Consider the following 24,879-nt stretch of genomic DNA (forward strand, 5'->3'; position numbering starts at 1 on the left):
TGTGTATGTGAGTCTTGACAAATTTCCAGGAGTTTGATAAGTGTGTCTGTACAAGCCAAAGTCAAGTGGGTATCTGAAGTTCAATTGAGCATGATTGTTTACAGGTCTGGTGCCAGGAACAACTAGTGAAGATACCGACACACAGGAGCTTTCAGTGGTTCTGTGGTTGGTTCAGCTAGATATGTATTCTGTATCTCATTATAGACCCATCTGTGGTTGGTTCAGCTAGATATGTATTCTGTATCTCATTATAGACCCATCTGTGGTTGGTTCAGCTAGATATGTATTCTGTATCTCATTATAGACCCATCTGTGGTTGGTTCAGCTGGATATGTATTCTGTATCTCATTATAGACCCATCTGTGGTTGGTTCAGCTAGATATGTATTCTGTATCTCATTATAGACCCATCTGTGGTTGGTTCAGCTGGATATGTATTCTGTATCTCATTATAGACCCATCTGTGGTTGGTTCAGCTAGATATGTATTCTGTATCTCATTATAGACCCATCTGTGGTTGGTTCAGCTAGATATGTATTCTGTATCTCATTATAGACCCATCTGTGGTTGGTTCAGCTAGATGTGTATTCTGTATCTCATTATAGACCCATCTGTCAGTATTTGAAGCTATGCAGAGTGTAACACACACACTGTAGTCATTTAGCAGACGCTCTTATCCAGAGAGACTTACAGGAGCAATTCAGTTTAAGTGCCTTGCTCAAGGGCACATCGACCGATTTTTCATCTAGTCGGCTCTGGGATTCAGTTGTGGTGTCAACAACTGTGAAAGGAAGAACCCATTTGGGGAGAATAATTTAAACTCTACCAACAAATGGAAAATGTCATTTTGAAAAATGTGGCAAAGTGTAAAGAGAGAGCTTTTGAGAGAGCTGCATACTGTGTCAAACATATTGTTGATGGACTTTCAATTATTCTCGCCAAATGGGTTCCTCAGCTGTTAACCTCTGCACTACAGCGCCACCCTGTGGTGCAGATCAGTACTGAAGCTGTGTCAATCAGCCCAGTTCTCAGAGGTTGAATGATCACGCCAAAACAAGTTCTCACAGTCTCATGTCGGGATTAGACATTCATCCATGTTTCTCTCACGTCAAATTTTGAAATTGTTTCAAATGTCAAATTTCGAAGTGTTCGGTTAAGGTTAGGCATTGATTCTGAATGGTAAAGTTTAGACGTTACCTCAGAATGGTTGAGGTAATGTTAAGCTTTGTGAAAAGGCTTCGAATGTCAAAGACAACTTTCCATCAGTGGATTGAAACATGCAACCAGAGGATCCAGAGGCAGATACTTACGTTCGTCCCCAGAGCCCAAAACCAAAGCCTTCTTCAAGGTTAGACGGCTCACTCTTGCCCCGTAGTGGTTGGTTTCCACGTCATCTCCCGACGTCCTCAGACATGGACGGACGTGGACTACTGACTTGTATCACGGGTGACCTGGCTGCATGCCAAGCAAGTAGACCTTCTTTCAACGCTTTTATTTATCAGAATATAGACATGAAAACGGCAGATTTCTTTTTCCAGATTGGACAGAAAGGTCCCCCAGTCAGTAACATTGTTCAAATCATTTAATAGCAACACAAAACAAGTAGGCTATACAATTCAAGCATTGTTAAAAATGAATTAATAACAACATCAGCAAGTAGGATATACAGTAGAAGAACGGCAGATACAAAACACCATTTTCAGTTCCGAATCTTAATAGACAACACAGGACAGTACAAAGACAAAGTAGTAATGGCTATGAACACAATGATAATCAGTTGGTTCTACTGAAACACTTCCCCATTTTCCTTCATCAAGAAAACGGATGTTGTTGATGGAGTCACTTTGTCTGAAGGATTTGAGGAGCCTGATTGCCAGTCTGTTCTTGCCTTCAAGACAACTATTTATGGAATTGTCTTGTTTGGCTTGGCAATGGCAAGCTAGGAATTGACACTACACTTTAGTAAAGCAAAAATAAATGTTTAAAAGGCTTTAAACATGTCGTCTTTTTTACTAAAAGCTGATATCACAGCTTTATCTCTTTGGCACGGAGGAGAAAGTATGAAACAAACAAGCTCTGTCAATGAACTGAGCTCAACGAAGCAACTCCACAAAACTATGTACAAAAGGTCATGTAAAAAATGTTATAAATATGTCTAAAACCATAGACACTATGTACATCTTTACACTGTAACATGGGCTGTCTGTTCTCCTCTGTAATTTCCTCACACGTGGCTATCAGTGGAGGCTGCTGAGGGGAGGACGGCTCATAATGAAAGACGGAACTGCGCAAATTGAATGGTTTCCATGGTTTCCATGTGTTTGATGTATTTGAAACCATTCCACTGATTCCGCTTCAGTCATGACCACCTGTGATTGGTATGTATAATGTAGACTTGGGTTCAAATATGATTTGTTTTCTTACAAATGCCTTAGCTGGGCTTCATGGAGCTTGCCTGGCACAATGAAACAAATGGAATAATCCCAAAAGTGCAAACACTCAATCTAATCAAATGCTCAAAGTATTTGATGGAAAACAAACACTATGTGAGCCATTTATCCTCCCCTCACCAGCCCCCTCTGGTGGTCAGTGGGCACAGCATGGTTGGGGTCAATTCCAATTCAATTCCATTTGAATTTCTATCAATTCAGAAAGTAAACCTCATGAAGAAGCATTGAAGAGAACTGGAATGTTAGTGTACTTCCTGAATTGACTGGAATTCTAACAGAATTGACCCGAACCCTGGGGCACAGTGCTGTGTTCTGCTACTGGTGGTGGTGTGAGGTCTTAACATCAGCCTCCCTCCCTCTCTCATTCCCTCTTCCTCAGTACGATGTAGATGAGACCACTGACCAGACACAGAGGGAAGGACACCCAGGCCAGGACGTAGGCATAGCCGAACTCTGCATCCCCCACCCTATCAGGACTCATTACCGTGTAGATTATAGCTCCACACATCACAAATAGACCTGGAGAGAGAGAGAGAGAGAGAGAGAGAGAGAGAGAGAGAGAGAGAGAGAGAGAGAGAGAGAGAGAGAGAGAGAGAGAGAGAGAGAGAGAGAGAGAGAGAGAGAGAGAGAGAGAGAGAGAGAGAGAGAGAGAGAGAGAGAGAGAGAGAGAGAGAGAGAGAGAGAGAGAGAGAGAGAGAGAGAGAGAGAGAGAGAGAGAGAGAGAGAGAGCAGGGAGGGACAGAAAGAGAGCAGGGAGGGACAGAAAGAGAGCAGGGAGGGACAGAAAGAGAGCAGGGAGGGACAGAAAGAGAGCAGGGAGGGACAGAAAGAGACGGGAGAGCAGAGAGGGACAGAGAGAGACGGGAGAGCAGAGAGGGACAGAGAGAGACGGGAGAGCAGAGAGGGACAGAGAGAGACGGGAGAGCAGAGAGGGACAGAGAGAGACGGGAGAGCAGAGAGGGACAGAAAGAGAAGGGAGAGAGAGAGAGAGAGAGCAGGGAGGAACAGAGAGAGACGGGAGAGCAGAGAGGGACAGAAAGAGAAGGGAGAGCAGAGAGGGACAGAAAGAGAAGGGAGAGCAGAGAGGGACAGACAGAGAAGGGAGAGCAGAGAGGGACAGAAAGAGAAGGGAGAGCAGGGAGGGAAAGAGAGAGACGAGAGAGCAGAACAAAAGGCATGGCTAGTTTTAGACTGTTGGAGATCATCAAGTTGAAACACCTAATATTTTGTAACAGACTTGGTTATGTTCTATATTAGGGGGAGGGGCTGAATCTCCTAGTTTCCATGCCCATGTGCAGAAAATGCATTTTTGAATCCAGCCACCTCTGCCCACTAAAGCAAATGGAGTTATATCTAGCACAAGATGTAGTTTGGTTCCAACTAAGAGATTATGACAGTAAACCAACCCTGATAGGAAGGCACCTAACTTTGAGACAGTTAACCAACCCTCGTAGTAAGGGATCTAACACTGAGACAGTTAACCAACCCTCGTAGTAAGGGATCTAACATTGAGACAGTTAACCAACCCTCGTAGTAAGGGATCTAACACTGAGACAGTTAACCAACCCTCGTAGTAAGGGATCTAACATTGAGACAGTTAAACAACCCTCGTAGTAAGGGATCTAACATTGAGACAGTTAACCAACCCTCGTAGTAAGGGACCTAACACTGAGACAGTTAACCAACCCTCGTAGTAAGGGATATAACATTGAGACATTTAAACAACCCTCGTAGTAAGGGATCTAACATTGAGACAGTTAACCAACCCTCGTAGTAAGGGATCTAACATTGAGACAGTTAACCAACCCTCGTAGTAAGGGATCTAACACTGAGACAGTTAACCAACCCTCGTAGTAAGGGATCTAACATTGAGACAGTTAACCAACCCTCGTAGTAAGGGATCTAACACTGAGACAGTTAACCAACCCTCGTAGTAAGGGATCTAACATTGAGACAGTTAAACAACCCTCGTAGTAAGGGATCTAACATTGAGACAGTTAACCAACCCTCGTAGTAAGGGATCTAACATTGAGACAGTTAAACAACCCTCGTAGTAAGGGATCTAACATTGAGACAGTTAACCAACCCTCGTAGTAAGGGATCTAACATTGAGACAGTTAAACAACCCTCGTAGTAAGGGATCTAACATTGAGACAGTTAACCAACCCTCGTAGTAAGGGATCTAACATTGAGAAAGTTAACCAACCCTCGTAGTAAGGGATCTAACATTGAGACAGTTAACCAACCCTCGTAGTAAGGGACCTAACACTGAGACAGTTAAACAACCCTCGTAGTAAGGGATCTAACATTGAGACAGTTAACCAACCCTCGCAGTAAGGGATCTAACATTGAGACAGTTAAACAACCCTCGTAGTAAGGGATCTAACATTGAGACAGTTAACCAACCCTCGTAGTAAGGGATCTAACACTGAGACAGTTAACCAACCCTCGTAGTAAGGGATCTAACATTGAGACAGTTAACCAACCCTCGTAGTAAGGGATCTAACATTGAGACAGTTAACCAACCCTCGTAGTAAGGGATCTAACATTGAGACAGTTAACCAACCCTCGTAGTAAGGGATCTAACATTGAGACAGTTAACCAACCCTCGTAGTAAGGGATCTAACATTGAGACAGTTAACCAACCCTCGTAGTAAGGGATATAACATTGAGACAGTTAACCAACCCTCGTAGTAAGGGATCTAACATTGAGACAGTTAACCAACCCTCGTAGTAAGGGATATAACATTGAGACAGTTAACCAACCCTCGTAGTAAGGGATCTAACATTGAGACAGTTAACCAACCCTCGTAGTAAGGGATCTAACATTGAGACAGTTAACCAACCCTCGTAGTAAGGGATATAACATTGAGACAGTTAACCAACCCTCGTAGTAAGGGATCTAACATTGAGACAGTTAACCAACCCTCGTAGTAAGGGATCTAACATTGAGACAGTTAACCAACCCTCGTAGTAAGGCATCTAACATTGAGACAGTTAACCAACCCTCGTAGTAAGGGATCTAACATTGAGACAGTTAACCAACCCTCGTAGTAAGGGACCTAACATTGAGACAGTTAACCAACCCTCGTAGTAAGGGACCTAACACTGAGACAGTTAACCAACCCTCGTAGTAAGGGATCTAACATTGAGACAGTTAACCAACCCTCGTAGTAAGGGATCTAACATTGAGACAGTTAACCAACCCTCGTAGTAAGGCATCTAACATTGAGACAGTTAACTAACCCTCGTATTAAGGGATCTAACATTGAGACAGTTAACTAACCCTCGTAGTAAGGGATCTAACATTGAGACAGTTAACCAACCCTCGTAGTAAGGGACAGTGGTCACATGGGGCCGCCTCCCACTTTGACCTGAGCTATAACATGTCTGTCTTTTACACATTCAGTTTTTCCCCCAGATAATTTTCCTGCCTGGGCGGTAAGCCCCGCAGAACAACATCCAGGCCCTCTTCTCAGCAACATTGTTAGTTGATGCCAGTATAAGACAACTTTGTATAAACCGGGGGACCCGGCTAGATTAGACAATCAGGGTGATGTGATGTGATACTCACTGGTCAACAAGACCAACAACTTTATGAAGAGTCTATGTAGGCCTTGATAAAGGGGTTATGAAGGCTTCATTAAGCCTTATAAGTGGTCGTACTCACTGGCGAGGATCTGGAAGACGGCGGTGAAGAAGAAGCGTCCTCCTTTGACCAGGGTGAAGAGCTGACACATGAAGAAGACCAGAGAGAAGAAGCAGAACAGCACTGACAGGATCATGAGGGCCTGAACCGCCTGGATCCAGTCTGAAGAGAGGAGACAGAGGAGGTTAAACATGACTTATAACCAGAGGTGGGCAGGTTACTTCCTACAAGTAGTCTGTTACTAGTTACGTGTCCAGAATTGTATTCACTATTGTAACTTTTGGATTACCCCACTAACCTAATCTAACTCACTCTAACCTAATCTGATTACCCATTAATCGACATCTATTGTAAGATAGATCCAGTTTACATAGCTGGCCATACACTGAGTTTACAAAACATTATGAACATTGAGAGGTTAAACAAGACCAACAGCCTGAATTCATCAGGACATGGACTCTACAAGGTGTGGAAAGCGTTCCACAGGGATGCTGGTCCATGGACTCTACAAGGTGTGGAAAGCGTTCCACAGGGATGCTGGTCCATGTTGACTCTACAAGGTGTGGAAAGTGTTCCACAGGGATGCTGGTCCATGTTGACTCCAATGTATCACACAGTTGTGTCCAGTTGGCTGGATGTCCTTTGGGTGGTGGACCATTCTTGATACACACAGAAACTGTTGAGCGTAAAAACCCCAGCATTGTTTCAGTTCTTGACACAAACCAGTACAGCTAGCACCTTTCTACCAGAACCCTTTGAAAGGCACTTACACATTGTGTCTTGCCCATCCACCCTCTGAATGCCACACATACACATGTCTTAATTGTCTCAATGCTTAAACATCCTTCTTTAACCTGTTTCCTCCCTTTCATCAACAATGATTGTGGATTTGACAAGTGGATTTAACAAGTGACATCGATAAGGGATCATAGCTTTCACCTGGATTCACCTGGTCAGTCTGTCATGGAAAGAGCATGTGATCTTCATGTTTTGTATACTCAGTGTATATCATTCATTTAAGTCCTGAAATCGATGTAGCAACTACAGATTGCCCCTTTAAGTCTATCAAAGGTCTACGTGTTTTAAAATGTCTCCATTAGGCCTATGGATTTTTTTTTGAATCTGCACGAATTAGATTGAGCAATAAAAGCCCCACTTGTTTTTGACAGTATGGAGCACAATGTCACAGAGGAGTTCAGAAGAGAGGAACTCCCTCAGACTGTTATTCCACAGGCTGGGATCCACCTCAGACTGTTAGTCCACAGGCTGGGATCCACCTCAGACTGTTATTCCACAGGCTGGGATCCACCTCAGACTGTTATTCCACAGGCTGGGATCCACCTCAGACTGTTATTCCACAGGCTGGGATCCACCTCAGACTGTTATTCCACAGGCTGGGATCCACCTCAGACTGTTAGTCCACAGGCTGGGATCCACCTCAGACTGTTATTCCACAGGCTGGGATCCACCTCAGACTGTTAGTCCACAGGCTGGGATCCACCTCAGACTGTTATTCCACAGGCTGGGATCCACCTCAGACTGTTAGTCCACAGGCTGGGATCCACCTCAGACTGTTATTCCACAGGCTGGGATCCACCTCAAACTGTTATTCCACAGGCTGGGATCCACCTCAGACTGTTAGTCCACAGGCTGGGATCCACCTCAGACTGTTATTCCACAGGCTGGGATCCACCTCAGACTGTTAGTCCACAGGCTGGGATCCACCTCAGACTGTTATTCCACAGGCTGGGATCCACCTCAGACTGTTAGTCCACAGGCTGGGATCCACCTCAGACTGTTATTCCACAGGCTGGGATCCACCTCAAACTGTTATTCCACAGGCTGGGATCCACCTCAGACTGTTAGTCCACAGGCTGGGATCCACCTCAGACTGTTATTCCACAGGCTGGGATCCACCTCAAACTGTTATTCCACAGGCTGGGATCCACCTCAGACTGTTATTCCACAGGCTGGGATCCACCTCAGACTGTTATTCCACAGGCTGGGATCCACCTCAAACTGTTAGTCCACTAGCTGGGATCCACCTCAAACTGTTATTCCACAGGCTGGGATCCACCTCAAACTGTTATTCCACAGGCTGGGATCCACCTCAGACTGTTATTCCACAGGCTGGGATCCACCTCAAACTGTTATTCCACAGGCTGGGATCCACTCTATGCAGCTGTTGCAAGAGCACTTTATTCATTGTTGGTTGCAAAAACAATGATTGACAGGCAGCTTAAGCTTCTTCAATTCAACCGTAATTGGGTTTAAATACATTGGTGAACAGCCATCCACAACAACCACAATCCGTACGACGCAAATAACTAAATGAGAGAGCAGCAGTGTGGTTCACATCAATGCGCTATGTAGATATCAATAATAAGTGGTATCAGTATCGTCGTAGACTACACCACTGCTGTCATCCTGACCTCCAAGCGTTTATTCAAGTTGGACAATCTTTGGATGCCGACAGCAGTCGCACCATTGGAAGACATAGCTTGGACTGTAGCCTACAAAAGTCCATTCCTGCTCTTTTCCCGCGATCCATCAAACACAGCTGGTGTGTCATCATAGTGGTCTTTGACTTGTGTTCAGACTCACTCAGACGGAATAAATTTAAACTTGTGCCTTTTTTCAAAGCTAATTTGAATATCATTGATAAAACAGAATGGTGTCAAAGATTTTTTTACACAAACATCCTTTCTGAATTTAAAAGTAATCCTAGAAGTAATCATTTCGTTTTTCAAAATTATCTGTAATCTGATTACAATGTTTTTGCTGGTAAAGTAACAGATTACAGTTCGTTTTTTTTGTAATCTGTTACAAAAAGCCTTCACTCCCCAACCCTACATATAACCTAACATAATTTTTATATAACATAGAGTAGCACAACATATCAAAACATGAACACCTAACTCCTGATGGGTGGTAGGCTGGCTTACTGTAAAGCACTTTGTGACAAATGTTGCTGTAAAATGGGCTAAATGAATGAATTTGATTGGCTGATTAACTGATAACAGAGCTGGAGCTGTCATCATGTAAAATCTCATTATTCGATACAAGTTGGATGAGAGTGTTGGCTACACAGAATGCAGTAATCACTACTGTCCTCTAGGCGGATAATGATAGTTTGTCCTCTAGGTAGATAATGATAGTTTGACCTCTCGGTGGATAATGATAGTTTGTCCTCTAGGTGGATAATGATAGTTTGACCTCTAGGTGGATAATGATAGTTTGACCTCTAGGCGGATAATGATAGTTTGTCCTCTAGGCGGATAATGATAGTTTGACCTCTAGGCGGATAATGATAGTTTGACCTCTAGGTGGATAATGATAGTTTGACCTCTAGGTGGATAATGATAGTTTGACTTCTAGGTGGATAATGATAGTTTGAACTCTAGGTGGATAATGATAGTTTGACATCTAGGTGGATAATGATAGTTTGACCTCTAGGTGGATAATGATAGTTTGACCTCTAGGTGGATAATGATAGTTTGTCCTCTAGGTGGATAATGATAGTTTGACTAGCTGGATAATGATGGTTTGTCCTCTAGGTGGATAATGATAGTTTGACCTCTAGGTGGATAATGATAGTTTGACCTCTAGGTGGATAATGATAGTTTGACCTCTAGGCGGATAATGATAGTTTTTCCTCTAGGCGGATAATGATAGTTTGACCTCTAGGCGGATAATGATAGTTTGACCTCTAGGTGGATAATGATAGTTTGACCTCTAGGCGGATAATGATAGTTTTTCCTCTAGGCGGATAATGATAGTTTGACCTCTAGGCGGATAATGATAGTTTGACCTCTAGGTGGATAATGATAGTTTGACCTCTAGGTGGATAATGATAGTTTGACTTCTAGGTGGATAATGATAGTTTGAACTCTAGGTGGATAATGATAGTTTGACATCTAGGTGGATAATGATAGTTTGTCCTCTAGGTGGATAATGATAGTTTGACTAGCTGGATAATGATGGTTTGTCCTCTAGGTGGATAATGATAGTTTGACCTCTAGGTGGATAATGATAGTTTGACCTCTAGGTGGATAATGATAGTTTGTCCTCTAGGTGGATAATGATAGTTTGACCTCTAGGTGGATAATGATAGTTTGACCTCTAGGTGGATAATGATAGTTTGTCCTCTAGGTGGATAATGATAGTTTGTCCTCTAGGTGGATAATGATAGTTTGACCTCTAGCTGGATATTGATAGTTTGACCTCTAGCTGGATATTGATAGTTTGACCTCTAGCTGGATATTGATAGTTTGACCTCTAGCTGGATATTGATAGTTTGACGTTTAGGTGGATAATGATAGTTTGACCTCCAGCTGGATAGTGGATAGTGCTAGTAGAGACGGTAGAGAAAGCAAGACACCCCACACCCTCATGTTGCCTGGTAGGGGCGGGGCCACTCTGGTCTACTTATTGGCCAGCCCCGCAGAGGGAGTGCCCCAGGGCCAGACATCTCACTGGCTCATGTTTTCTTGTCGGAGCGGGGCGGTGGGGGCGAGCGGGAGGGGACGATAATTAGACCAGAGCAAGCTCTTCCCTCTCTGGTGTGAGATATTATGGAGGAACAGTCAGCATGCCAGATATTATGGAGGAACAGTCAGCATGCCAGATATTATGGAGGAACAGTCAACATGCCAGATATTATGGAGGAACAGTCAGCATGCCAGATATTATGGAGGAACAGTCAGCATGCCAGATATTATGGAGGAACAGTCAACATGCCAGATATTATGGAGGAACAGTCAGCATGCCAGATATTATGGAGGAACAGTCAGCATGCCAGATATTATGGAGGAACAGTCAGCATGCCAGATATTATGGAGGAACAGTCAGCATGCCAGAGATTATGGAGGAACAGTCAGCATGCCAGATATTATGGAGGAACAGTCAGCATGCCAGATATTATGGAGGAACAGTCAACATGCCAGATATTATGGAGGAACAGTCAGCATGCCAGATATTATGGAGGAACAGTCAGCATGCCAGATATTACGGAGGAACAGTCAGCATGCTAGATATTATGGAGGAACAGTCAGCATGCCAGATATTATGGAGGAACAGTCAGCATGCCAGATATTATGGAGGAACAGTCAGCATGCCAGATATTATGGAGGAACAGTCAGCATGCCAGATATTATGGAGGAACAGTCAGCATGCCAGATATTATGGAGGAACAGTCAGCATGCCAGATATTATGGAGGAACAGTCAGCATGCCAGATATTATGGAGGAACAGTCAGCATGCCAGATATTATGGAGGAACAGTCAGCATGCCAGATATTATGGAGGAACAGTCAGCATGCCAGATATTATGGAGGAACAGTCAGCATGCCAGATATTACGGAGGAACAGTCAGCATGCCAGATATTATGGAGGAACAGTCAGCATGCCAGATATTATGGAGTAACAGTCAACATGCCAGATATTATGGAGTAACAGTCAACATGCCAGATATTATGGAGGAACAGTCAGCATGCCAGATATTATGGAGGAATCGTGAGCTCATGTGGGGAAAGCATGCTCATGTGAGAGAGGAAAGGCCCCACTTAGACAGACAGGAACCTTGTCCATTTTTTTCAATGGTAAACCATCTGAGTAAAAGATGTTATTTATCCACCATCGTTGGTGCAAGTGTCTTAGACAAACCTTCATTGCTGGCAGATCTGCAGTGATATGCTCCGTTAGTAGTGAGACAGCTGTACCACAGGTCAGTATTCTGGGTTCCTCCTACAGTCCAGGCCTAGAACACAACACAACACAATGAATGTAAACGACACACCCACAACACAATGAATGTAAACGACACACCCACAACACAATGAATATAAACGACACACCCACAACACAATGAATATAAACGACACACCCACAACACAATTAATATAAACGACACACCCACAACACAATAAATGTAAACGACACACCCACAACACAACGAATATAAACGACACACCCACAACACAACACAATGAATATAAACGACACACCCACAACACAACACAACGAATATAAACGACACACCCACAACACAACACAATGAATATAAACGACACACCCACAACACAACACAATGAATATAAACGACACACCCACAACACAACACAACGAATATAAACGACACACCCACAACACAACACAATGAATATAAACGACACACCCACAACACAACACAATTAATATAAACAACACACCCACAACACAATGAATATAAACGACACACCCACAACACAATAAATGTAAACGACACACCCACAACACAACGAATATAAACGACACACCCACAACACAACACAATGAATATAAACGACACACCCACAACACAACACAACGAATATAAACGACACACCCACAACACAACACAATGAATATAAACGACACACCCACAACACAACACAATGAATATAAACGACACACCCACAACACAACACAACGAATATAAACGACACACCCACAACACAACACAATGAATATAAACGACACACCCACAACACAACACAATTAATATAAACAACACACCCACAACACAATGAATATAAACAACACACCCACAACACAATGAATATAAACGACACACCCACAACACAACACAACGAATATAAACGACACACCCACAACACAACACAATGAATATAAACGACACACCCACAACACAACACAACGAATATAAACGACACACCCACAACACAACACAATGAATATAAACGACACACCCACAACACAACACAATGAATATAAACAACACACCCACAACACAATGAATGTAAACGACACACCCACAACACAACACAGCATTACGCATAGAAGACCCAGCCACATCCATAGACTCTGTTTCAGTACACGACACACTGATATCACACACAGATGCACTTGGCTGCAGTAATAAAGCCATCTCTATCTACGCCCATTCAACATAACCTACATATACGTCTTTATTACTTCTAAGCAAAATAACTTTTTGGGTTCTCAGATGCTTACAGTGATCTTTTGATTATTGCTTGAACAGTCGCTAAGCAGTTGTTAGCTAGAATTGCTAACGCTCGATGATATAGTCTATATATATATATATATATATATATATATATATCATTGATATAGTCTATATATATATATATAGCCGTTCTATACGAACTCTGCCTTGTTCTGCCACCAACTTGCGTGCAGCAATGTTTGCAAACACAGAACGGGGTCTATAGTATGTATTTAAAACACAGAACATCCAGCCACATCTATAATACAGCTTTAAAACACAGATCACCCAGCCACATCTATAATACAGCTTTAAAACACAGATCACCCAGCCACATCTATAATACAGCTTTAAAACACAGAACATCCAGCCACATCTATAATACAGCTTTAAAACACAGATCACCCAGCCACATCTATGATACAGCTTTAAAACACAGAACATCCAGCCACATCTATAATACAGCGTTAAAACACAGATCATCCAGCCACATCTATGATACAGCGTTAAAACACAGATCATCCAGCCACATCTATGATACAGCTTTAAAACACAGATCACCCAGCCACATCTATGATACAGCTTTAAAACACAGAACATCCAGCCACATCTATGATACAGCTTTAAAACACAGATCACCCAGCCACATCTATGATACAGCTTTAAAACACAGAACACCCAGCCACATCTATGATACAGCTTTAAAACACAGATCACCCAGCCACATCTATGATACAGCTTTAAAACACAGATCACCCAGCCACATCTATAATACAGCTTTAAAACACAGATCACCCAGCCACATCTATAATACAGCTTTAAAACACAGATCACCCAGCCACATCTATAATACAGCTTTAAAACACAGAACACCCAGCCACATCTATAATACAGCTTTAAAACACAGATCACCCAGCCACATCTATAATACAGCGTTAAAACACAGATCACCCAGCCACATCTATGATACAGCTTTAAAACACAGATCACCCAGCCACATCTATGATACAGCTTTAAAACACAGCTCACCCAGCCACATCTATGATACAGCTTTAAAACACAGATCACCCAGCCACATCTATAACACAGCTTTAAAACACAGATCACCCAGCCACATCTATAATACAGCTTTAAAACACAGATCACCCAGCCACATCTATGATACAGCTTTAAAACACAGAACATCAAGCCACACCACACCCAGGTCCATCGTAACACTACATACACCCATCACCACACCCAGGTCCATCGTAACACTACATACACCCATCACCACACCCAGGTCCATCGTAACACTACATACACCCATCACCACACCCAGGTCCATCGTAACACTACATACACCCATCACCACACCCAGGTCCATCGTAACACTACATACACCCATCACCACACCCAGGTTCATCGTAACACTACATACACCCATCACCACACCCAGGTCCATCGTAACACTACATACACCCATCACCACACCCAGGTCCATCGTAACACTACATACACCCATCACCACACCCAGGTCCATCGTAACACTACATACACCCATCACCACACCCAGGTTCATCGTAACACTACATACACCCATCACCACACCCAGGTCCATCGTAACACTACATACACCCATCACCACACCCAGGTTCATCGTAACACTACATACACCCATCACCACACCCAGGTCCATCGTAACACTACATACACCCATCACCACACCCAGGTCCATCGTAACACTACATACACCCATCACCACACCCAGGTCCATCGTAACACTACATACACCCATCACCACACCCAGGTCCATCGTAACACTACATACACCCATCACCACACCCAGGTCCATCGTAACACTACATACACCCATCACCACACCCAGGTCCATCGTAACACTACATACACCCATCACCACACCCAGGTCCATCGTAACACTACATACACCCATCCCCACACCCAGGTCCATCGTAACACTACATACACCCATCACCACACCCAGGTTCATCGTAACACTACATACACCCATCACCACACCCAGGTCCATCGTAACACTACATACACCCATCACCACACCCAGGTTCATCGTAACACTACATACACCCATCACCACACCCAGGTCCATCGTAACACTACATACACCCATCACCACACCCAGGTTCAAATAGTATTGTTTACTTTCTGAAACTTTAGCTTGATCTGGCTCGTCTGGGCACAATGGAACCAATCACATAATATAGTGTAGTCCCAAAAGTGCAAGCAACCACTCCCATCTGGCGTGATTCAGGTTCAATCCAATGCTGAAATATTTGAACCCAGGTCTGGCACATCAGTTAATTGAAGCGGCCCTGCCCTGTTCCAGATGGTTAAACAAGGCTGGATAGCCCCTATTGACTACACTGACTTACTGACACACACACACACACACACACACACACACACACACACACACACACACACACACACACACACACACACACACACACACACACACACACACACACACACACAGTGCTATAGTACAGTAGGCAGCAATATCATAGTTACTCACATTGTATTATAGTGGGGTAAAATTAACAATATCATAGTTACTCACATTGTATTATAGTAGGGTAAAGTTAACAATATCATAGTTACTCACAATTTATTATAGTAGGGTAAAGTTAACAATATCATAGCTACTCACATTGTATTATAGTAGGGTAAAGTTAACAATATCATAGTTACTCACATTGGCAATTGTTGAGACAAACAGTAAGACCAGGATGATGAGGTGGAAGATGAGCACTCCGAGCAGAATGAGCAGCATTTTCTGATAGATCTACACGTGGAGACAAACACACAGGAACCACAGTTATCAGACCAGGCGTCTACCGTACTGATTCAGCGTCAACTATTTGAAGTGGTACTTCATATTGACACCAGGTGGCGCCAATTCCACATTTACTCATCAAACCCATATGTTTACTTCAAATTGAAAAGTATGAATCACGTAACATTGGAGTGGATAAAAGCACGGAGTTAGAGGAATGTCCCAACTCCTCAAGACTATAGTCTTGAGAAAAATGTTAAACATTTACAACCAATTAAACACGTACATCAATTTTATTCAAGCAACAGATAGCACATCGTTGGAAATATATATATATATAATCAACAACAGTTGCACTCTACTTAGAAAGTTTCCATAGACGTTTTGAAACGACAAGTGAGTAGCCTAGTTGAGATTTAAAACGAAATGCAAATCAACGCATGATCAAAACAGCTCCATATAATCTGTGGTGAAATCCACCAACGCAGCTCGGGTGTGCGTCTGTCTGGAGTGGACCGTTATTTACTAGAAGCCCTGTGACAAAATGAAACGATGAGTCGTTCAAGAGTTCTACAAACTCCACCCCAAAAACTATTCCATTACAATTTATCACAAATAAATTCGAATAATTGATGAAAACGCAGCTGTAGGCCAATCAGATGAAAAATAAATAAACCCAACATGATTAAACTCCAAGAATAAAGTTGATACATTCCGTTAGTGGGAGGAGGAGAAGTGAAATCAATAAAACTGTCGGGAAATTCATCCTTTAAAAGAAAAGAAAAAACGGTAAATTAAGATTCCATATTGTATCAACTTACAGAAAGCAAAGGCTGTGGTAAATGTCCCTTTAAAAATGAGTGTTAAGGAGTGTTAAGGAGTTGAAGTGATCACAACTAGTGCACAGATCCCGCTGTAGATACTAAAGCACTATCCCAGATGTTCGACACCGAGCTCTTCTTTACGTGAGAACACCGCCCTACGCACGTCGCTTCGTCACTGCAGCTCGGCTCCCGCTCCAACTATCATTTGGGAACTGTTTGTTTTCCTGAACTATACAGCAGGCTGAAGGCTGCTACCAACCCCACAGTGGTATTCAGGGGAAACGGTCCTTGGAAATGGCTTAGCCAGCGTGTCGTTGTAGATTACATTTTAACAAGGGTGGCTGGAGTGGAAAATAAACAAATTGGTCTCTTTTCCATGGGTATTTAATTTTTTATTCCCACACTGCTGTAAAATCGTTCACTAAAAACACTCTTTGTAGGGACAGAAAATTAAACACACCAACTGTCTAATTTCAGTGTTCTTATTTGATCTATCACCATGTCAACCAATTCATATATTTTAAGAAAAATATGTTTTTTCTATCATCAATACTAGATTTATTGAGGCTCATGTTTGTTTTACATTCTAACAAGACAAAGTCTTAGTCCCAAATGAGATCCTGTTGCATATTATGTACTACTTTGGATGAGACTCCTATGTGCCATGGTCAAAAGTAGTGAACTGTATAGGGAATAGGGTGCCATTGGCCACAGGGCTCTGGTCTAAAGTAGTGCACTACATAGAGAATAGGGTGCCATTGGCCACAGGGCTCAGGTCTAAAGTAGTGCACTACATAGGGAATAGGGTGCCATTGGCCACAGGGCTCTGGTCTAAAGTAGTACACTACATAGGGAATAGGGTGCCATTGGCCACAGGGCTCTGGTCTAAAGTAGTACACTACATAGGGAATAGGGTGCCATTGGCCACAGGGCTCAGGTCTAAAGTAGTGCACTACATAGGGAATAGGGTGCCATTGGCCACAGGGCTCTGGTCTAAAGTAGTACACTACATAGGGAATAGGGTGCCATTGGCCACAGGGCTCTGGTCTAAAGTAGTGCACTACATAGGGAATGGGGTGCCATTGGCCACAGGGCTCTGGTCTAAAGTAGTACACTACATAGGGAATAGGGTGCCATTGGCCACAGGGCTCTGGTCTAAAGTAGTGCACTACATAGGGAGTAGGGGGGTACTTAGGAGGCAGTCACGTTGAGATATTACATCAGTTGGTTGAAGTGGCCCTGCCCTGTTCCACATGGTTAAACAAGACTGGATAGCCCCTATTGACACTAATTTACTGACACACACACAGACACACGGGGGGATTGGTCTTCTGGCAAACACCAGATGGACTGGACCATTTTTTTGTTGGGTGGGCTGCTCGAAATTGATACACACTTAAAAAAAAAATATATATATATATCCAAATAAAACAGTGAAAAGGTGACATGACTGGCAGCCCATGGGCCTGTTAATATTTGTTTATATATATTTTTGAGCAATCTATCTGTTATACTAAAATATAATGAGCCTTTGGTTGATAAGCGGGAAATAGCCGGCCACCCCTACCAAGTTGGGTCGGCCCGGTTTTCGCATTGGCTGAGCTGAGGTCACGCAAACTCACATTCAAAGTCAAATGCGGTATCAGCAAAGAGACTTGCCCCGACTCAGTTAGACAGCCAAGATCAAAAACGGAAAGGATATAAAAGTAGAAAGAGCACATTCTACATTGTCACCTCACAAAACGTCCTATTTTGTGGCCGGCTAAAACCATGATTAGGTAAAACAGTAAATGATCCTCATGATTCCTGTGATGAAAGTGTCTGCCATGGCTCTGTGCCTGTTACGCTGGCTCCTGCTGTGACGAACGAGCCACTCTCCTCTCCACCTAAACGCTGTGCCTGTTACGCTCCTGCTGTGACGAACGAGCCACTCTCCTCTCCACCTAAACACTGTGCATGTTACGCTCCTGCTGTGACGAACGAGCCACTCTCCTCTCCACCTAAACGCTGTGCCTGTTACGCTGGCTCCTGCTGTGACGAACGAGCCACTCTCCTCTCCACCTAAACACTGTGCATGTTACGCTCCTGCTGTGACGAACGAGCCACTCTCCTCTCCACCTAAACGCTGTGCCTGTTACGCTGGCACCTGCTGTGACGAACGAGCCACTCTCCTCTCCACCTAAACGCTGTGCCTGTTACGCTGGCTCCTGCTGTGACGAACGAGCCACTCTCCTCTCCACCTAAACACTGTGCCTGTTACGCTCCTGCTGTGACGAACGAGCCACTCTCCTCTCCACCTAAACGCTGTGCCTGTTACGCTGGCTCCTGCTGTGACGAACGAGCCACTCTCCTCTCCACCTAAACGCTGTGCCTGTTACGCTGGCTCCTGCTGTGACGAACGAGCCACTCTCCTCTCCACCTAAACGCTGTGCCTGTTACGCTGGCTCCTGCTGGGACGAACGAGCCACTCTCCTCTCCACCTAAACACTGTGCCTGTTACGCTGGCACCTGCTGTGACGAACGAGCCACTCTCCTCTCCACCTAAACGCTGTGCCTGTTACGCTGGCTCCTGCTGTGACGAACGAGCCACTCTCCTCTCCACCTAAACACTGTGCCTGTTACGCTCCTGCTGTGACGAAAGAGCCACTCTCCTCTCCACCTAAACACTGTGCCTGTTACGCTGGCACCTGCTGTGACGAACGAGCCACTCTCCTCTCCACCTAAACACTGTGCCTGTTACGCTGGCACCTGCTGTGACGAACGAGCCACTCTCCTCTCCACCTAAACGCTGTGCCTGTTACGCTCCTGCTGTGACGAACGAGCCACTCTCCTCTCCACCTAAACGCTGTGCCTGTTACGCCGGCTCCTGCTGTGACGAACGAGCCACTCTCCTCTCCACCTAAACGCTGTGCCTGTTACGCTGGCTCCTGCTGTGACGAACGAGCCACTCTCCTCTCCACCTAAACGCTGTGCCTGTTACGCTGGCACCTGCTGTGACGAACGAGCCACCCTCCTCTCCACCTAAGCGCTGTGCCTGTTACGCTGGCTCCTGCTGTGACGAACGAGCCACTCTCTTCTCCACTCATGCACCCCAGAGATAAACATGCATTCTGATCGTATAACATTTCAAAATGCAACTGCGGGAAAAACACCGCTTTGGAAGCTTCACCCCCTCATCCCGGTGGAAGAGAAGAGGGCCTCAGCTTTCTGTAGGTATCATTTGAATGTCTCAACTCTCAATATTCAGCTCAAGAGCAACTATTTTACATCCAATATATTTGATATGGCTTTGAAATATGCCAAGTTATTTTAGCACTTTACATTTACTGTTGGATGAATACATGGCTACTAGTAGTGGGTTTTATATTTAGAGGTAAATCAATTCTATTTGTCACATGCACTGAATATAACAGGTGTATTTCACCTTATAGTGAAATGTTTATTTAGGAGTCATTGGCCAACAATGCAGAGTTTTAAAGTGTGCTAGATAAACTAAAGGAAAAATAGTAACACAATAAATATCAATAAACAAGGATATATACAAGGGGTCTATCAAGTCAACGTGCAGGGGTATGGGGTAGTCCAGGTAACTGAGGTAATATGTGCATGGAAGTAGTGGGATGCATAGACTATGCATAGGACATAAAGAGAGTAACAGCAGCGTATGTGAGGAGTGTGAAGGGATGTGAATGTGTGTGTGTGTGTGTGTGTGTGTGTGTGTGTGTGTGTGTGTGTGTGTGTGTGTGTGTGTGTGTGTGTGTGTGTGTGTGTGTGTGTGTGTGTGTGTGTGTGTGTGTGTGTGTGTGTGTGTGTGTGTGTGTGTGTGTGTGTGTGTGTGTGTGTGTGTGTGTGTGTTGGGACCAACACATCTTTTCAGCCTCCTGAGGAGGAAGAGGAGTTGTCGTACCCTCTTCACAACTGTCTTGATGTGTTTGGACCATGATAGGTCCTTAGTGATTTGGACAACCAAGGAAGTTGAAGATCTGGACCCGCTCCACTACAGCCCCGTAGAGGTAAAAGGAGGCGTGCTCGGCTTTAAGTGCCTTTCAACGGGGTGTGGTAGTAGTATGGTAGGGGTGTGGTAGTAGTATGGTAGGGGTGTGGTAGTAGTATGGTAGGGGTGTGGTAGTAGTATGGTAGGGGTGTGGTAGTAGTATGGTAGGGGTGTGGTAGTAGGTGCCAGACGCACCGGTTTGTGTCAAGAAATGCAACGCTGCTGGGGTTTTCACACCCAAATAGTTTAGTGTGTGTCAAGAATGTTCCATCCATAGCTGGGGGAAGTAGAGGTGCTGAGGCTGCTGCAGCACCCAATGGAAATAAATAAAGAATAATAATAATATGGGCCTTAATGGGCCTTAAATGTCCTGTATTGACACAACTGTGGAAAGCATTGGAGTCAACATGGGCCAGCATCCCTGTGGAACACTTTCCACACCTTGCGGAGTCCATGCCCCAACGAATTGAGGCTGGTTCTGAGGGAAAAAGGGGGGGTGCAACTCAATATTAGGAACACAGACACACTAGAGAATGTCTGGATCCCCTTATTGACCTCCACTAACTCACTGAACTGAACTGTGCTGCACACACACTGAGCCCCATTAAACATACATGTCATGTCCAGCCGGTGTGTGTGTGTGTGTGTGTGTGTGTGTGTGTGTGTGTGTGTGTGTGTGTGTGTGTGTGTGTGTGTGTGTGTGTGTGTGTGTGTGTGTGTGTGTGTGTGTGTGTGTGTGTGTGTGTGTGTGTGTGTGTGTGTGTGTATCCGTGCAGCCCAGCCCTCCAGGGACCCATTGGTATGTCTAGAATGCTGGTGAGTGAAACAGGCCCTCTGTTTACCTCTGCTGCCCTGGGGGGAAGATATGGTGGCACACAGACACACACACACACACACTCACACTCACACTCACACACACACACACACACACACACACACACACACACACACACACACACACACACACACACACACACACACACACACACACACACACACACACACACAACTGAGAGAGTGGTATTTAGTGTTGGACTGGGCCAAAGGGTTAGGGCTGTATGACAGTGCTAGTCCACCAGGACTATCATGAGATTTCAGGGTAAGCAACACAGAGAGCCAGACTTGTATTACCACACTTATCACCAAGTAATGGTCTTTCACCCCTCATATACCCGCCGGTCTCAGACCATTACAACAGAAGTGATGGGGCGTAACCCAAAGCAAACAAACGAAGAGACAACAGAGCAGGCAGCCAGCATCCACTCCCTAACCTTTGATTCATTGAGCTAAATGATAGAGCTAAATCCTTAGTTAAGGCCTACAGGTGACTGGTGCACTGAGTGAGAGTGTCTCTCTCTGCTCCAGCTCTCTCTGACTTCCTGTCTGGCCCAGAACACTGTGAGAGTGTCTCTCTCTCTCTGCTCCAGCTCTCTCTGACTTCCTGTCTGGCCCAGAACACTGTGAGAGTGTCTCTCTCTCTCTGGTCCAGCTCTCTCTGACTTCCTGTCTGGCCCAGAACAATGTGAGAGTGTCTCTCTCTCTCTGCTCCAGCTCACTATGACTTCCTGTCTGGCCCAGAACACTGTGAGAGTGTCTCTCTCTCTCTGCTCCAGCTCACTATGACTTCCTGTCTGGCCCAGAACACTGTGAGAGTGTCTCTCTCTCTCTGCTCCAGCTCTCTCTGACATCCTGTCTGGCCCAGAACAATGTGAGAGTGTCTCTCTCTCGCTCCTCCTGCTTTCTCTGACTTCCTGTCTGGCCCAGAACAATGTGAGAGTGTCTCTCTCTGCTCCAGCTCTCTTTGACTTCCTGTCTGGCCCAAAACACTGTGAGAGTGTCTCTCTCTCTCTTTTCCAGCTCTCGCTGACTTCCTGTCTGGCCCAAAACACTGTGATAGTATCTCTCTCTCTCTTTTCCAGCTCTCGCTGAATTCCTGTCTGGCCCAAAACACTGTGAGAGTGTCTCTCTCTCTCTTTTCCAGCTCTCGCTGACTTCCTGTCTGGCCCAGAACACTGTGAGAGTGTCTCTCTCTGGCACAGCTCTCTCTGACTTCCTGTCTGGCCCAGAACACTGTGAGAGTGTCTCTCTCCCTCTGGTCCATCTCTCTATGACTTCCTGTCTGTCCCAGAACACTGTGAGAGTGTCTCTCTCTCTCTGGCACAGCTCTCTCTGACTTCCTGTCTGGCCCAGAACAATGTGAGAGTGTCTCTCTCCCTCTGGTCCATCTCTCTATGACTTCCTGTCTGTCCCAGAACACTGTGAGAGTGTCTCTCTCTCTCTGGTCCAGCTCTCTCTGACTTCCTGTCTGGCCCATCAGAAAGATTCTACTGCAACACAACCTCCAAGAGAACTGGTAGATTCCTGTGGGCTGTGTTTGAAAACACTCCTGAATGAGGAGAGGAGGCATGCTGGGGTCAACAGAGAGGAGACATGTTGGGGTCAACAGAGAGGAGACATGCTGGGGTCAACAGAGAGGAGACATGTTGGGTTCAACAGAGAGGAGACATGCTGGGGTCAACAGAGAGAAGACATGTTGGGTTCAACAGAGAGGAGACATGCTGGGGTCAACAGAGAGGAGGCATGTTGGGGCCAACAGAGAGGAGGCATGTTGGGGTCAACAGAGAGGAGGCATGTTGGGGCCAACAGAGAGGAGGCATGTTGGGGTCAACAGAGAGGAGGCATGTTGGGGCCAACAGAGAGGAGGCATGTTGGGGTCAACAGAGAGGAGGCATGTTGGGGTCAACAGAGAGGAGGCATGTTGGGGTCAACAGAGAGGAGGCATGTTGGGGCCAACAGAGAGGAGGCATGTTGGGGCCAACAGAGAGGAGGCATGTTGGGGTCAACAGAGAGGAGGCATGTTGGGGTCAACAGAGAGGAGGCATGTTGGGGCCAACAGAGAGGAGGCATGTTGGGGCCAACAGAGAGGAGGCATGTTGGGGTCAACAGAGAGGAGGCATGTTGGGGCCAACAGAGAGGAGACATGTTGGGGTCAACAGAGAGGACGCATGTTGGGGTCAACAGAGAGGAGACATGTTGGGGTCAACAGAGAGGAGGTATGTTGGGGCCAACAGAGAGGAGGCATGTTGGGGTCAACAGAGAGGAGGCATGTTGGGGTCAACAGAGAGGAGACATGTTGGGGTCAACAGAGAGGAGACATGTTGGGGTCAACAGAGAGGAGACATGTTGGGGTCAACAGAGAGGAGACATGTTGGGTTCAACAGAGAGGAGACATGTTGGGGTCAACAGAGAGGAGACATGTTGGGGTCAACAGAGAGGAGACATGTTGGGGTCAACAGAGAGGAGACATGTTGGGGTCAACAGAGAGGAGACATGTTGGGGTCAACAGAGAGGAGACATGTTGGGGTCAACAGAGAGGAGACATGTTGGGGTCAACAGAGAGGAGACATGTTGGGGTCAACAGAGAGGAGACATGTTGGGTTCAACAGAGAGGAGACATGTTGGGGTCAACAGAGAGGAGACATGTTGGGGTCAACAGAGAGGAGGCATGTTGGGGTCAACAGAGAGGAGGCATGTTGGGGTCAACAGAGAGGAGGCATGTTGGGGCCAACAGAGAGGAGGCATGTTGGGGTCAACAGAGAGGAGGCATGTTGGGGCCAACAGAGAGGAGGCATGTTGGGGCCAACAGAGAGGAGGCATGTTGGGGTCAACAGAGAGGAGACATGTTGGGGTCAACAGAGAGGAGACATGTTGGGGTCAACAGAGAGGAGACATGTTGGGGTCAACAGAGAGGAGACATGTTGGGGTCAACAGAGAGGAGGCATGTTGGGGTCAACAGAGAGGAGACATGTTGGGGTCAACAGAGAGGAGACATGTTGGGGTCAACAGAGAGGAGACATGTTGGGGTCAACAGAGAGGAGACATGTTGGGGTCAACAGAGAGGAGACATGTTGGGGTCAACAGAGAGGAGACATGTTGGGGTCAACAGAGAGGAGGCATGTTGGGGTCAACAGAGAGGAGACATGTTGGGTTCAACAGAGAGGAGACATGTTGGGGTCAACAGAGAGGAGACATGTTGGGGTCAACAGAGAGGAGACATGTTGGGGTCAACAGAGAGGAGACATGTTGGGTTCAACAGAGAGGAGGCATGTTGGGGTCAACAGAGAGGAGGCATGTTGGGGTCAACAGAGAGGAGACATGTTGGGGTCAACAGAGAGGAGACATGTT

General features: G+C 45.3%; 1 protein-coding gene across 2 annotated transcripts; it reads right to left on the bottom strand.

Annotated features, from left to right (window-relative positions):
- Positions 1-1,566: 1,566 nt before the first annotated feature.
- Positions 1,567-16,851, bottom strand: LOC139570817 (peripheral myelin protein 22-like). Of its 2 annotated transcripts, none has more exons than XM_071393020.1 (5): positions 16,698-16,851; positions 15,796-15,885; positions 11,762-11,855; positions 6,120-6,260; positions 1,567-2,968 (listed from the first exon to the last, which is right to left on the bottom strand). In XM_071393020.1, the coding sequence occupies exons 2-5, from the start codon at positions 15,871-15,873 to the stop codon at positions 2,811-2,813; spliced, it is 471 nt and encodes a 156-aa protein (XP_071249121.1). In that variant the 5' UTR covers positions 15,874-15,885; positions 16,698-16,851; the 3' UTR covers positions 1,567-2,810. The 2 variants fall into 2 exon arrangements, with proteins under 2 accessions (XP_071249121.1, XP_071249131.1); XM_071393030.1 differs by lacking the exon at positions 16,698-16,851 and adding an exon at positions 16,239-16,257.
- Between the last annotated feature and the right edge of the window lie 8,028 nt (positions 16,852-24,879).

Source organism: Salvelinus alpinus, chromosome 1, assembly GCF_045679555.1.
Source record: "Salvelinus alpinus chromosome 1, SLU_Salpinus.1, whole genome shotgun sequence".
NCBI lineage: Eukaryota > Metazoa > Chordata > Actinopteri > Salmoniformes > Salmonidae > Salvelinus > Salvelinus alpinus.